General features: G+C 62.5%; 1 protein-coding gene across 16 annotated transcripts in view; it reads right to left on the reverse strand.

Annotated features, from left to right (window-relative positions):
- The window catches only part of SRCIN1 (SRC kinase signaling inhibitor 1), a 96,527-nt gene that overhangs the window by 13,611 nt on the left and 68,021 nt on the right, over window positions 1–14,895 (reverse strand). For 12 of the 16 annotated variants that reach the window (XM_083809369.1, XM_083809362.1, XM_083809361.1 and 9 more), the window contains 5 exons: window positions 13,774–13,797; window positions 2,268–2,460; window positions 1,917–2,115; window positions 1,242–1,335; window positions 3–832 (listed from right to left, as the gene is read on the reverse strand). In XM_083809369.1, the coding sequence (XP_083665495.1) occupies window positions 3–832; window positions 1,242–1,335; window positions 1,917–2,115; window positions 2,268–2,460; window positions 13,774–13,797 (1,340 nt within the window). The remainder of the gene's footprint in view (window positions 1–2; window positions 833–1,241; window positions 1,336–1,916; window positions 2,116–2,267; window positions 2,461–13,773; window positions 13,798–14,895) is intronic. The other 4 variants (XM_083809370.1, XM_083809373.1, XM_083809368.1 and 1 more) reach the window with 1 other exon arrangement.

Genomic DNA, 14,895 nt, shown 5'->3' on the forward strand with positions numbered 1-14,895 from the left:
ACCTCGTTTCTGTATCCTTGGCTGGCACTGGGGAGCTGAACCCCGAGAGCGGGCGGTCGCCGGGGCCGGGAAAGAGCTCGGGGGGCCCCGAGGCGCTGGGGTTGCGGGGCTTGCTGACGGGGCTCTCCATGAAGACGGAGGAGCAGGAGTCCTTGCGGAAGGACTGGCGGACGGGCGAGGACCGGCTGGGCGGCCCCGAGTAGGGGCTGTGGGGGCTCTGCCCCGGCTGCACGTCCACCAGGCGGCCATCGGCCATCTTCTGCGGGGACGAGGGGGGCATGCGGAACCCCAGGCCGGGGCCGTACGTGTCGCTGTACATCGGCGCGTTGGGCTTGTACAGGCTGTCCTCCAGCTCCGTCTGCAAGGCGGCCGCGGAGTAGGTGCTGAGGGAGCGAACGGAGCCCCGCTTGTAGAGCCCCCCGGAGTAGCCGAAAGGGTCCCCCATGCCGGCCAGGGACTGGGTGGAGGTGATGCTGAGCCGGCCCTCGTGCACCATGCTGTAGGGATCGGCGTACAGCCCCTCGTTCTTCACCAGCACCATGTTCTTCCCGGCCAGGTCCTCGTCCGGCTTCACGTCGCGGCGCTCCAGGATGGCGCTGGGGCTTGGCGAGACGCCCGGCGCGGGCGGCAGGTTGGAGAGGCGTTCGCCGTGGTGGACGGGGCTGCCGGCGTAGGAGGGCGGGCGGCCCCCGCTGTAGGACATGCGGGAGCGGGACGGGGAGGAGGACTGCAGCACGGGCGGAGGGGAGCCGGAGGCCAGGTGGGAGGCTGGGGACATGTTGTTCAGCCGGCGGGTGGGAGATGACTCCCGGGAGGTGTAGACCATCTCCCGCTGCGGAAAGGGGCAGGGATCATCAGCACGGTGACCCTGCGGCCCGGGCCCCTTCCCTGTCCCAGCCCCTGCCCTGGTGTCCCCCTCCAAGGACCTGGAGCTGCAGCTCGCGTGTCTTCGCCTGGCCTTGGCAAACAGCAGCTCCCTCCTTCCCATCCGCAGGAGCAGGATGATTTATTCTGATGAATCCCCAAATTATCATGTTTATCACCCCCCTGTCAGGCCCCAAACATCCATTCTTTTAGAGTAACACTTAACAATGCTGGGACCGGGGAAGAGGAATGGCAGTCATTACTCCTTCCACAAACACAGGCAATTACCGGGCCCTCCATCTCCATCACCTTCCCTCTTCCAGAGCCCAGCCCCGCACCCCGGGGCTCTGCCCTGCCCCAGACCCCCGGCCCCTTACCCTCAGGTCGCCGTTGGTGATGTGCGAGGCTGGGAAGGAGGCGTAGAGCGGCTCTTTCCGGTAGATTTTAATGATGCTCCTGTCCTGGATATCACTGCAAGGAGAGGCAGAGCTGTGAGCCGGCACCCTGCGAGCACAGGCAGCCTCCCAGCCCCGGGACTGCACCCATGCCCCCCCTGCTGCTTGCAGACTACTGATGTCTCCGTCTTCAACGCCCTCAAAGAAACAGAAATCAGTGTCAGGGATCCCCTGAGAGATGCCAGGTCGGGTCTGCGGCACCAGGGGCTGGTTTGGCTCAGCAGAGATGAGCAAGCGTTGCCTGCCGTGGTCTCTTTTGAAGGCATTTACCCCCCACAAGCCCTTTGTTTCCTCCACCATTTTCAAGGAAATCCTTCCCCGTTGCAAGGGTCTTTCCATCCCTGCTGGAAAGGGAGACACCGGACGATGACCGCAGGCAGTGAGGCTGCCAACATCGGCTCGCCTCTGAGATGGATGGGAAATGCACGCTGCTGTGCTCGGCACCCCGTGCCAGGAGCGAGCAAGCTCTCGAGGGTTTGTGCAAGGAGGAACGTTGGGAGGCTGCTGTTCCCTGCCTGAGCTGGCCCAGGGTGCTGGGGACCAGCAGAGAGCCTGGGCTGGATTCCTGAGCCCCCCCCGTGTCTGTCCGCCCCTCACCGGACATCCTCCAGCTCGTAGAAGACGTTGCGCGACTCGTCCTTGATGAGGATGGCAGTGTTGGGAGACTTCAGCATCCCCATCGTGAGCTTCTGGGGGAACATGTGGACGATGAGGGCGTGCAGGGTGTCCATGCTGCTGATCTCGTGGGTGATGTGGACGCGCCTCGTCTCATCCCCAAACTGCAGGAAAAGGACCCCTGGAAGCAGAGCGCGCAGGAAGCGGTGAGGTGAGGTGAGCCCCGGCCCCAGTGCAATGCTGGTGACGTGCCATGGGCAGGATTTGTGCCCTGTGTGCCTCCCCCAGCCCCAGGGCAGCCCGTCCCCCCCCCCACCCCCGCAGTGCCGGTACCTGGTGAGCGCAGCTTCGTCTGGCTGGTGGAGCGGGACAGGGGCAGGCTCTGCCGGAACCGATTCATCCTGTTGAAGCCCAGGGGCAGCTCCGCTTCCGACATGGTTTCCAGGGATTCGGCCGAGGCGAAGGAGAGCTTGGCTTGGTCGGCCAGGCCAGGCTGGGAGCCCTGCGAGTGCCGGGAGCTCCTGGTCTGCAAAGGGGAGAGCGGGAAGGTGAGAGGAGCGGGGTGCTGGGCGCCCCTGCCCTGCCCTGGGCCCCTCCGCTCCCCCGGAGCCTCGTGCAGGATGCGGGCAAGGCTGAGCCGCGGCTGGGGGTGCTCAGCCCCCTCCCAGCTGAACCCACAGGCACAGCCTGGACACAGCTCTGGGCTCAGCACCCCCTCTGCCCACTGCCCCAGGACGTACGCCCAGGCGTGCCCCTTGTTGCCTGCAGTCTCTTGCCCACGTTTCCCACTTCAGGCTCGCAGCACTCCGCGTCTCAAAGCCTCCCAGCACCATTCCAGGCGCCTTTGAGTTCCTCCTTCAGCAACCCACTCGAAATAAAAGCAGCGATCGCTGGTAACAGAGCCAGGGCTTGCATGCGAGCACTGGAATAACCTTAGCAATTACAGGAGGTTACACATCCATTACGCCAATGAACCAGCTCCCGGGAAACATAAATGCCTGGCTTATTCTGGAAGCAAAGCAGCGGCAAGGTTTATGGCTGCCTGAGCCGGGGGAAAGTAATGGGTTTGGGTTTACAGCAGTGAAAATTTAATATGCCAGGAGTCCAATTTCACATGGCCAGGCATATATCCCCTGCATGAAATTCAGGCTACAGACATGGGCTTTCCGCACAAATGTCTTTAAGCCCTGTATGTGGGCTCTGCGCATGTAGACAGGATGGTGCCTGCTAGGTAGAGGTCAGCACACCGACACCCAGTGACACCCAGTGACACCCACTGGTACCCACTGGCACCCACTTACCCTGCCGGAACGGCTCGCCCCTGGGTGCACAAGGGCTGGGTGCGAGCCAGGAGCAGCTCGGTGAGCCCCAGCCCCAGTGCTCGTGCAAGCAGCGGCCACGGCTGGAGCTCCTCCTGCCCCTTCCAGGGTCGGGGTGAAGTCGGGGGCAATTTATGGGGTGGCCGCGGCGGGCAGAAGGGGACTTTGTGCAGGACAAACTCAATGAGCAGCGGTGCCAGGGCACAGCCCAGTCGTGCCCAGGGGCTGCACCCACCCCGTCCACGGCTGAGCCGGGGGGTCGGACAGACGGACAGACGGACGGACAGACAGACAGACACCGCGCAGGCGGGTCCGGGTCCCGCAGGCGCCCACCCACGCAGCGGCTCGGCGGAGCACACGCTGCCTGTCAATGCCTGGAACGCGCGGCTTGATTTTCCAGACACATGTTTAACGTGGGCAAATCAAACAGAGAGAACAAACAGCTCCCGGGGTGTGGAAAAGGCGGCGTGGAAGGGACAACAGCTCTATTTTAAGACCAAAAAGAAAAATCAATATGAAATGATAACAGCCATCATCGTCATTTAAATTAGACATTAATTGGAGGATTTAATTAATCCTGTGGGGCGGGGTTTTCTAGGACTTGAAATGTTCTCGCTGTAGCTAATTGCTGGAAAATTGACTGCTTAGTTTTGTTGTTGTTGTCTCAGCGCAAGGCTCGCAGGCAGCGCAGATGCTGAAATTCCTCCATCGGGTGGGATCCCAGGTGGGATCCCGCCCCGAGCCAACGCCCTGCCCCCGGTACGTGTTCGGTCTGCAGGAAAGAATCATTAAAAAATGGATTTATTCCGGGGGGGGGTGGTGTCTCTGTCTCTCCCTCCCCGATGCACGAAGCACGACAGGACGGCTGAGATCGCCGTTGCCACGTCGCATCGCTGTTGCTAAGGGTTGCGGTGCGCGCATCCCAGCTCAGCACCCTAACGCACGGCACGCAGCGGGGCCGTGGGCTGGGGTGGGCTGGGGTGGGCTGGGGTGGGCTGCGGACAGCTGCCCCTGCTCCTGGCCCCAGTGAGCCCGGACCCTGCCTGCCCTCTGCCTCCACCCCGGGGCTTCAGCCGGCCTCGAGTAATTAAGCTGCTCTGATGGAGCTAATTATGGCATCCTCAAAAAAAAAAAAAAAAAAAAAAAAAAGAAGAAGAAGGAAAAAAATCCCAGCAAGATGAAAATTAATGGATTTTTGGCCCGGAAGGGACGGCTCTGATCGTTAGCCTGATGCTCAGCCTGGCATGCAGAGGGACCAGCAGCAGCGCCGAGCCCAGGGGAAGCAGCAGCCGAAGGGATGCGCCCAGGCAGCGCAGCCCCAGCAGGGGCAGGATCGGTGCCTGCATCGTTCCCCAAGGTGTAAGGGGGGCTGAGCAGCCCCCAGTGCTGCGGGGGGGTTCTGCCCTTTCTTGCCAGTGGCCATTCCAGCCACAAGAGCTGGCGGGGGGGCACCCACGGGGCCGGGGCACCCGCAGAGCCCCGCAGCAGCCGGCAGAGCCACAGGCAGGAGCTGGCAGCTCCGTCCTTGGCCTCCCGTGGACCATTAATGGCACGACTCCTAGGGAACTGTTTTTTATTGCTCTGCCTCGCTAACGACTTATCCCGCTATCAGGCAACACGTTTGCTGACAGCTCGGCCCCCACACATCCTGACGGCTGCCCCTGTCAGCAGCCGACATGGGGAGGACCCGGCAGCCCCGGCACGCTCCCCCCAGCCCCGGTGCGCTCCCCCAGCCCCGTTCACCTCGCTCGCAGCCCTGCCGAAGGAGCCGGGACCCATTCATGTCCACCAAACCCTCAGCACACCCCCACGTGTCAGGACCCAGCACCCTTGTGCAGCTTCATCCGTCACCGTGGCTTCTCAAACGGGTACCCGGATCCCTGCTCCTGCTTCCCTGGAGATACCTGGGGGGGGCCAATCCTGCCTTGCTGGGCACCAGATTAAGCCCTGGGCTGGGCAGTGCCTGGGGCAGCAACTCCACTGCCAGGACTTTACTGACGGCCCCTCAGAGCTGCCAGGGGGGAACACTGCTGGGCCGAGCACTGCCCCGATGCCAGGGTGGAGGCCGTGGCGTTGCCTCCTCCCCGGGCACACGCAGCTCAGGCTCCACGGGCACCTGCCAGGGCCCATGCTCAGGTGCTGGGGCTGAGTTTTCATTCCCATGCACGATGAAAACCGACATCAGCCCTCACGCCGGCTCCAGAGGGGAAATCTCTTTCTCCGTCTGGCCAGGAGCGTGTCACACCCTGCAGCTGAGGAGCGAGATACCAAAGGCTGCGGCAGCCAAGCACCCAGCGCACACCGAGGAGCGGAATACCCTCCTCCTTCAGAGCACCTTTCATCCCCGGGCCTTATCTCCCCGCCTGCTGCACAGCGTGGCCCCACGGCTGGGCGACGGGGCTCGGAAAGGATTGATGCTCTGCCAGGACGCTGCAGCCGTGCCGGGACTGGAGCCGTGCTGGTGGCAGCTGGGGAAGGATAAATCTGGGGGTGCTGGATAAATCCCGGGTGCAGGAGCACTTTGCACGGAGGAGACCTCAGGACCCCCCAGCAAAGGTGCTCGGCCCCCTCCTGCTCCGTTATGCCCCCAGGGACAGTTTTGCCCGAGCTCAGAGCCACGATGCAGAGCTCAGCACCCTGCAGCTTCCGAAGAGCCGATGTCCCCCACGTGCCCCAGGCACCGAGGTTTTCCCCGCGGCGTCTGAGATCCATGGCAGCAGCGAGCGGCCGGATGGAGGGGGGAGAGCATCCCCCTCGCCGTCCCCGCGCCGCGGCGATGCCACGCTGGGAGATGACCCATTTCTTGCTTAAAGAGCATCGCAGCTCAGGGGTAACGCAGTGCGGGCTGATTCCTGCCACGGCCGCGTGTGCTGGGAGCCGGGGGCCCCGGGGGGCTGAGCGCCCTGGGCAGCGCTGGGGGCCCCGTGCTCTGCCCTGGGAGAACGGCACGGCCCCGAGCGTGGGAAGCAGCAGCGGGTTCATGGTCGGAGCACGGAAGGGAAGCAGAGGAGTGCAAGTGCCCAAAAGCAAAACAAAGCTGCCCAAGGCCACCAGGCAGCTGTTACAGCCCTGGCAACGAGGGAAGGAAGCCCAGCAAGGAGCTCACTTTTGGGAGGGCAGAGATGAGATGGCTGCGGGGACAGGCACCAGGGGCAGGGTGACTGCAGCCTGCCCCAAGATGAGACGTGCCTGCTCACCTGCCACGGGGCACTTTAAAGCCCCCGGTAGCCTCCTGCACACTAGAGCAGAGGAAATCTTGCTGGGGCAGAGGCATCAGCAAAGCATCCCCGGCCTGGGAGAGCGCCAGGGGTGCTGCTTTGGTGATTTGCCCAGTGAGAGCCCCTCGCAGAGCACGGGGCTCCCCAGGCCCCCCGGGAAGGCAGCACTGCCCCCCACCCCGGCTCTGTGCTGCCCTGGGAGCCTTATGTAAAAGAGGTGGGATGGGGAAAGGGGGGGGGGACTTGGGGGCCTTTGTCTTTTATCTCCCCAGAGCTAAAAAAAGACACAATTAAGCAATTCTTTTAGCTCCTAAAACTTCCAACAATCCCTTTCCTGTCAGTGCTAAAGCAGCTTCGTTATATCTGCCTGGCTAGATAAGGATGTTTCTCTCCTCCTCCTCCCGCCCCTTGTCTCCATCCCCCCTTTCTGCCCCGCTCCCTCCCTTACCTCCCTGCCAGCTTCCAGGGAGCTGAGGTCTGAGCGGTGCTCCGAGGACTTGGGCGAGGTGGGGGCTCTCCCATGGGTGCTGCAGCGATGGGTGCCGCAGCCACCCCAGGGGTTAGGGGCAGGCCTCGGTCTTGATGTAGACCCGCAACGGAGGCAGGGAAAGGAGGGGGGAGCGTTTAGGGGAGGAGAAGGGGGCAGAAGGTTTTTGGCAGGGAGGGGAGGAGGAGCAGCAACTGACCTCACCCAGGACGTTTTGAAAGAAGACAGGAGGAAAACACGAGAAGCAATGTGCTGGGACAGATCCTGCCTCGGGACGGAGCAGGGCACTCCGCAGCTGTTCCCGTGCAAGACTCAGAGCCACCGGAGCTGATCGCCCTCCTCAATTCTTCCACCCGCTTGCTAGCGCCAGGCAGCAAGCCCGACCCCGCAGAGAGACCCCAGCAAGGGAGCAAAGGGTCTGTCCCAGCGGGGACAGCGCCTCGCCCCTGCCCAAGGAGGGCTCCACGGGCGGTTTGTACTCGCCTTTAGAAAAAGCAGCCATTTACGGCCCGTTTCTGCTGCCCCTCTGCACATCAGACACACCGCAGCAGCACTCAGAAAATGCCGTGTTTGGCCCACGGGAAGCAGAGCATTTGCAGCACCGACACCGGGCAGCACAGGGGGGTCCCTCCGAGATGCGTCCAGGGCGCACGGCTCCGCTCCACCCAGCTCCGAGCCCAGCTCAGCCCCAGCTCCGTCCCGGCCCCTCTCCCTCCCCAGAACCACCCGAACTCAGCCCGCAGGCACCAGTACAGACCTGTACCCGCAGCTGGGCAGGATCAGCCCTCGCCGTGCTAACGTCACGGGCAGCGTCCGGCCCCAGGCGCAGACCTTGGCACCTCCAGGCGAAGCCCACATGCGGCTGCCCGAGGTGGGCTGGAGCAGGGCGGCCACACGGGGGGACGGCAGCTGCCCCCAGCCCTGCCCTGGCCACGCTCCATCCTGCCATGCTCCATCCCGCCGTGCTCGCAGGGATAACGCGCCGCAAGGCGCTCAGGGCAGCCGGGCTGGGGGCGCATGGCCCTGCTGCGGGGGGACAGGGTCCTGTGCAGGTCCTGCGTTGCTCTGCCAGCTGCCCCCCAGCCCCGCTCCGCGTCCCCTCTACCGGGACGCACGATCGGGATAAAGGCCCCTGAAATCCGCCCTGGCCAGCTTGGGAAGCAGCTGGCACGGCGCTGGCGAGCCCAGCCCTGGGCAAAGCAAGGCAACCGGTTATTTACTGAGCACATAAAGCCCCGGCCGCAGCCCCTGGTCGGACACTGATCTGGATTAATTCCTCGTAATCCCCTTCTCGTCAGTTAATCCAGCATCTGGCCGCAGGTCCCAGCTGGTGGAGTGCTGAGGTTTTGGGGCGGGCATGGGAGCTCAGCACCCCGATGGATGGGGCTGGGCTAGGGATGAGACCCCACCGGGCTCTCCCAGCACTGCAGGGAGCAGAGGAGAAGGATATTTTCTCCCTGTCTACAAAAAAATATATAAAATCCATGTCTACAAAAAAATATATAAAATCCATTTCTATCAGCCATTACCCACACCTCCCATCCCTACCCATGCGCACACCCCTTGGGGATGGTGTTTGAGGTCTCCTGGCCTAAAATCCCAGCCCTTGGGTCACTCGAGCCAGAGGGGACGATTGCTGCGGGCGGCGGTGAGACCGCGACCCGGCAGCGCTGCCTCCAGCAGGCCAGGCCGGCGTGCAGGGCAGCAGCCAGGGAGCAACGCAGGCGGTTCGTACAGCGCAGAGCTCACCGGGAGCAGCTCCCATGGGGAAAGCCCTCGTGTTGACACCGCAGCTGTAACCCCCCAAGCGCCCCCGCTCACTGCTGCTTGCACCGGGCTGCCCCACGAAAAGCAGAGCCAAGGCTCTGCGATTTTACCCTTCTGCGATGCACCCATGCAGGGAGCGACCCCTCCGGACAGAGCCTCTCCCCACGGAGCGGGGCCACGCTCAGCACCCAGTGCTGGGCACGTGGGGGATGCGTGGGGACAGGGAGAGGGGACGGGGACCGTGTGGGACCTGGTGGGCTGCGGCCGCTCGTCCCTGCACTGCCAGCAAGGGTCAGCGGCAAGCAAAGCTGTTAGCAAAGCTGGGAGAAAAACAACATCTGTCCCTCCCGCAGCTCTGCGTCTGTCGTTTCCAAGGAAAATTTTAATTGAAATTTTTTAACTTTTTTTTTTTTTTTGAAGCTCTGGAAAGGAACAGAGGCAGGGAGGGGCGGGAGGGATTTCTGGACGTTTTGCCTGCAGTGCTTGCCCCTCTGCTTCGCCGCCCGCCTCGCCCCATCAAAAAGTCACGGCGGCATTTCGGCCAGGCCAGCCGGCTCCCAGCTGGTTGCTGGGGGTCAGGAAGAGCCAGCGCGGGGGCAAAGCCCCGGCCTGCAGCCCAGCGGTGCCTGCCCTGCCGCCTGCCCTCCCAGCACTCGCAGCCTGGGGCTGGGGCATTGAAGCCTTGCAGGAGCGGTCTCTGGTCCAGCGTCTGGAGAACTCCCCTGAGAGCCCCCAGCTGGCACCAGCCAGGAGCTTTGCTGCCACCCGAAACGTCGCCGACCCCTCCGCAGACGGAGGAAGGAAACACCGACCGAGGCAGCGCATCGCAAACTGCTTCATTCATTCATTCCTAATGAACTCTGCTCATCCTCAATTATTGATGCTCCCGGAGACTCAGTCAGCAGCCTGCCGGCCTTGTAAGAGGAGCAGAGCCCGGGTAACAGGACACGGCCCCCCCAGCTGCCTCCTCGCTATGGGTCTGGCTGCAAATCCCTTCCCGCGAGCATCCCGGCCAGGTGCAGCACCCAGGGCACCGGGCATCACCTCGCCGGGCTCTCAAGTTTCCAAACAGCTCAGAGGGAGCAGCCCCAGGCTGTCCCAGCGCAGCACGCTTCGTTTCAGTCTCCTCCCGCATGTCTTGGCTCGGGGCACTTGCTCCCTGCTCCCTGGGGCCGATCGGCTGCACCAAACCTCCCCGCGGCGCTGTGCCGTGTTTCGGCCAGCCAGGAGAGCTGAACTTCAGCAAAACCCCTGCGCAAGGAGGGGCTTCCACGAGCCCAGCTCCTGCCTGCCGACATGGGAGCCAGGTGATGCACAACCGGGAGTAAAAGGAGCAAGAACTGGAGGAAACTGGGGCTGCAGCAGCAAAGGTGGAAGAAACGAGAGGTGCAGCTTCAGGGTGCTCTGACCACCACACCGAGGGCCATACCACGAGTCTCCACTGACCCCCTTCCCTCTCAACCCACCTGGATCTCGCCACCGAATTAAAAGCGTACTACTCACGGCAGCAATAATTCATCCAGTGTCTAATGCTCAACGTTTTGTCAGGATTATCCCGATTAACCCAGAATTAATCCTGATCTCAATGTTAACAGGATTAGCGTTAAAATCGGATTAGTTTTTAAAGCAGACCCCTTGACTAAAGGAAGGGGCCGTCCCCGCCAGATGCGCGCAGCCCGCCACCGGCAGCCAGATGTGAGCAGGAGCAGGGCACGAGCTCGGATCGGGCTCCCCTGTAGCAGGCAGCGCCGTGACCCCAGCACCCGTCGCCCCTGCCCTGCAAACACACGCGCCGCTGGCACGCTGAAGGTGCCTGGCACTGCGATGTAGTGTTTCCACGCACAAACACCCTTCTGCACCCGGACATCACCCGGCCGGCTCAGCGGAGGCCACGGGTGGCTGCCTGTCCCCTCTAACCACGTCGTTCCCCTACCTGCTGGCACCAGCAGCCTTCGCCTGCCTGATGAATATTTAAGAGCCTGGCTCCTCTGCAGCCTCATGAATATTGACAGCTGCTGGTCCCTGCCACCCAAACACGCCTCGGTGCCATCCCTCCCCGGCCCAGGCAGCTGCTCTGCCCCAGGGATGGGATGGAAGCCGGGCAGCATCACCACGTCACTGCGTTCAGCCCCAAAACACTCAATTCCTCCCCAAAAGCTCAGGGCAGAGCAGCAGGTGCTCCAAAGCAAGGCTGGGAGAGGGGGGCTGAGGCCATCCCTGGGGATGAGGCTGTCGGGGCTGGGGAGGGACACGCGGCAGGAGATGGATTTGGGGGTGAGGGTAAAGTCCTGGCTCTGCCCCAGCCACCTCAGTGCCCACGTGGACGTTTACCCCGGCGATTTGTCCCTCGCTCGGGCCGAGCAGGAGCCGCTTCCAATCTCCTGCTCTCCGGCAATACTGCCTCGTGTGACAGCATCTTCCAAAAATAAGCAAATTACTGCATCCTTCAGGGACGCCGGGGGACTGGAAGGAAAGCCAAGCGTGAGAACACAGCACAAAGGGGATGAGGGAGGGAGAAGGGGACGAGCCCTTCCCCAGGATCACGGGGCTGCACCCCAGCAGCAGGGAGGGGGCCGGTGCCGGATGCAAACCCCGCGGGATGCCCCGGTTCGAGCACTAGCAGGGGTGACGGCTGGGAGCTGGGACGTGGCTGTGGGTGGTGGGAAGGCGGCTGGGCACCTGGCGGGGGACTCGGGGACTGGCAGCAGCGTGACAGTGGCCATGGAGAGGCTGGATCGATGGCTCCGTGCGAGCACACCGCCTGACCCAGCTGGCAGGAAGGAGCATTCGTGAGACGAGCAGGGCTGGCTCAATCTAGAAGCAAGTGCAGAAGCCCCAGGGATGCGCTGGGGCTGCCTTGGTGGGGGCACAGGGCAGGAGGACAGGAGAAGAGCATGGGCAGGAGGCTGCGGCAGGACCTGCAGACACAACGGGGTGCACAGGACCACAGCGGCTGGGCGCAGCACAATTCCTGGACCCCTCTCCGCAAAGACAGCGCCAGCCGATGAGCATCTGTTCATCTCAGCTCGTCCTGAGCCTGACAAACACCCCCCCCGCAGGAATCCTCCCCCAAAACCCATGACTGGAGAGCCCCAAATTTGCAGCCAGCAGCTGCCATCCGTCCCCTGTCCGCGGGGCAGGAAGGGAGCAGGTCCTGCCCCAGGGCCCTGCGCACCGGCTCCCTGGGCATTCGGCACAGCCGCTCCCCGCAGCCCGTCCCCTCCGTCCCTGCGGATTGCAGCTCTCTGCCCGAGGGGGGGCCTGCAGCTACGAGCCCCCCGGGACGCAGGTGGCCTCGAGGAAGCCCCCGGCACCTGCTTGCCGGCATCAGCTTCGCGCACGGCTCGCCCCTGCTGAGCAATCCCCAGCTGCCTTCGGCTCACGCCCCACTTGGTAGCGGGGTCAGGCAGCTGAGGTCCCCGGGCTGCGAGCGTGGGGGCGATTTAACTCCCGGTGCATTTCTAGAGCAGACACAGCCAGGGGACACTGCTACGCCCGGCAGGCAAAGTGAAAAAACGCACAGCTCTAGGAGATCACCCTGCGTGCCTGCCAGCACCCAGCCGCTGACACCCCTGGGGTGCCCGGAGCTCATCCCCATTCCATTTCTTACAAAAAATTAAGAAAAAAAAAAAAAAAAAGGAAAGAAAATCAAGGCTTTTGTGCCTTCCCTCCAGTCCCCGGAAATGTCACAGAGAGCATGTGGTTAAAACCAGCCAGCGAGGACTCAGACAGCTGGATATTCATGGAGCTGCTGCTTGCACGCATTTTACAGTGCAAGTACTCCAGGAATGAACACTCAGAACAAGTGCACATATTATGCATTTTATGACTACTCAGCTCCGAGCTGCCAGCCGAGGCAAGTGCCTGTTTTTTCCACAGGAAGAGCAGGCCCACCAGGGACAACATGCCAAGGTCACCCAGCAACACGCCTGGCCTTGAAGTGTTGCCACCGCATCCCCCGGCGAGGAGGAGGGAGGCAGGGACATGCGTACTTCCCCCTGCAGACAATACGGTGCCTGTCTGCAAGGTGCTGGCAGGCAGCGCCGGGCAGGACAGGCTCCCGCCGGGGTCTCCTTTGTGCTGCCTGGGAGAGGCAGCGCCGGGCACGACGGCTCCGGCACAACGCAGCAGATACCGGCGAGCCCCCTGCTCTGCCATCCGCAGCCTGCTGACGGGCTGCTCCCCGACACCAAGCCCCAAGGAGGAGGATGCAGGCAGACACGAGGACCGAGGCAGCAGCACCCCAGCCCCTGGGCACCCAGGGCACCCCCCGTTGCTGCCCCGTCCCCTCCTTCAGGCAGCACCCGACCCTCTCCGCGGGGCTCAAAACCATCAGCTGAGCAAATGGCTTTGCTGTCTGCTCCGCGTGTCCTTCGGCAGACCCTGCAAAAGCCGTTCTCTGGGGCCTGACACAGTTTGTGCTGGAATCCCTCGTTCCTCCTCCCTCTCCATCACTCCACCGCCTGCGAGGTGCAGGCTGGCACCGCCAGGCACACAGAAGCCCCCGCCGTACCCCGAGCCAGGACGCTGCCAAGCGCACCCACGTTCCTCCCACCTGCACCCGTGCTCCTCCTGCACGCAGCTTCCACCAGTGCGTGGAGCAGCTCGCTGCCTGCCCTGTGCCCACACAGCAGCACGGAGACACGTTCCTCTCCTGGTGGAGCTTCACAGGTGGATTCTGAGCCCATTTGGGGTGGGCTTTTTTCTGTTCTTTTCCCACAGTTAAGGAAATGGTGTCCTTGTCCCTGCTGCAGTGAGATAACTCAAGAGCAGCGGGATTTGCCTGCGGGTTTGTAGTGGCCTAGGTGAGGGCAGGACACGGATTCCTCCCTTTCAGGTAACAGTTTTGCTTCTGCACGACTCATCCCAAAAGCACGAGACCCTTCTCACGAGCTTAAGCTACTGCCGAGCTGAGGACAAACTGTTTTGGCACAGGAATCCTGAGCAAAACCCCAAGCTCCCACCCCCCTGCATAGACACAGAGATGAGGCAAGGGTGGAAAAGTGCATGCATTTCAAACAGAAGCATGAAAAATCAGAAATACTGACCTTAAAGCTCCAGTAGTTGGGTTGCTAACAAAAAATAAAACAACAAAACAAAAGAAAACAAAAAATACCATTAAGATTCTGCTTTGACTTTTGTTTTCCTTTTGAGAATTGTTGACTTTAAACTGCAACATTAAACCTGCTCTCGTTTCTGCTTAAAATCCCCTCCCAATGGGTTGCCTACGCTTCATGCTGCTAAGGGCCGGTGAAAGGGAAGCGGCTGCGCAGGGAAAGAGGATCATGCAAGCAGGCAGGAAGGGACAGAGAGGGGTACTTAGCGCAGACGGGGGTGCAAACTAAGTGAAGCAGAAGGAAGTGGGGAGCGGGACAGCAGCCCAGTATCATTTCTGGAGTGCACTGTCTTGGCACGTGCTGGTCAGGCTGCTGCCCTGGGAGTCGGTACTGGAAGCCAGAACAATGTTCAGTTTTAAAGGGCTCCTCCAATCCCCCCCGTTTGCCCCTGCTTCCTCCCTCTGTTGCTTCTTTGCGGCGTTTCCACCGGTGTCAAACCAATGTGCTACAGCGAGTGACAGGAGCTGGCATCAGCCACAGCCCAGCAAGCTGGAGAGCTCGGGAGCTTCCTTCTCCCAAGCCACCCGCTGATAATCAGCGGAGAGGTGGAACCGAAACTCCCGAGGATGCCCAGAGCTGTGGCTGCGACAGCCCTGAAGGGCAGGGGGCACATTTAAGACCCAGCCGCAGGCCGGCCGCCTCCCCAGGGCTGCACGAGACCCTCCGAGGACCACGCAGGGAGGGCACGGCCAGCAAGGAACGCGCGCTCCTCGCCGCGCTGATCGGGGCGGTGGCAGTGCTTCAGGGTGGGACACGCACTGCACACAGCAGCACCACGAGCACCGCACCAGCACCACGAGCACCGCACCAGCACCACACCGGGGCCGGTCCCACAGCACCCCGGCGACGCCAGCCAGCGCCAGCTGCAGCGGGGCTGTGCCGGAGGAAGCAGCGCGCTGGATCGGGTGACCACACGTGCGATCCACCTGGCTGGGTGACAACAAGTGTGAACCACCTGGCTGGGAAGAGAGCGCGCTCTGATATCACTGAAGCATGCAAATTATGGGTGGGGGTGGGAGAAACACCTGCAGAGCAGCTTCCGTCCCAACAGCC

Source organism: Anser anser (assembly GCF_964211835.1).
Source record: "Anser anser genome assembly, chromosome: 23".
In the NCBI taxonomy this organism is placed as follows: domain Eukaryota; kingdom Metazoa; phylum Chordata; class Aves; order Anseriformes; family Anatidae; genus Anser; species Anser anser.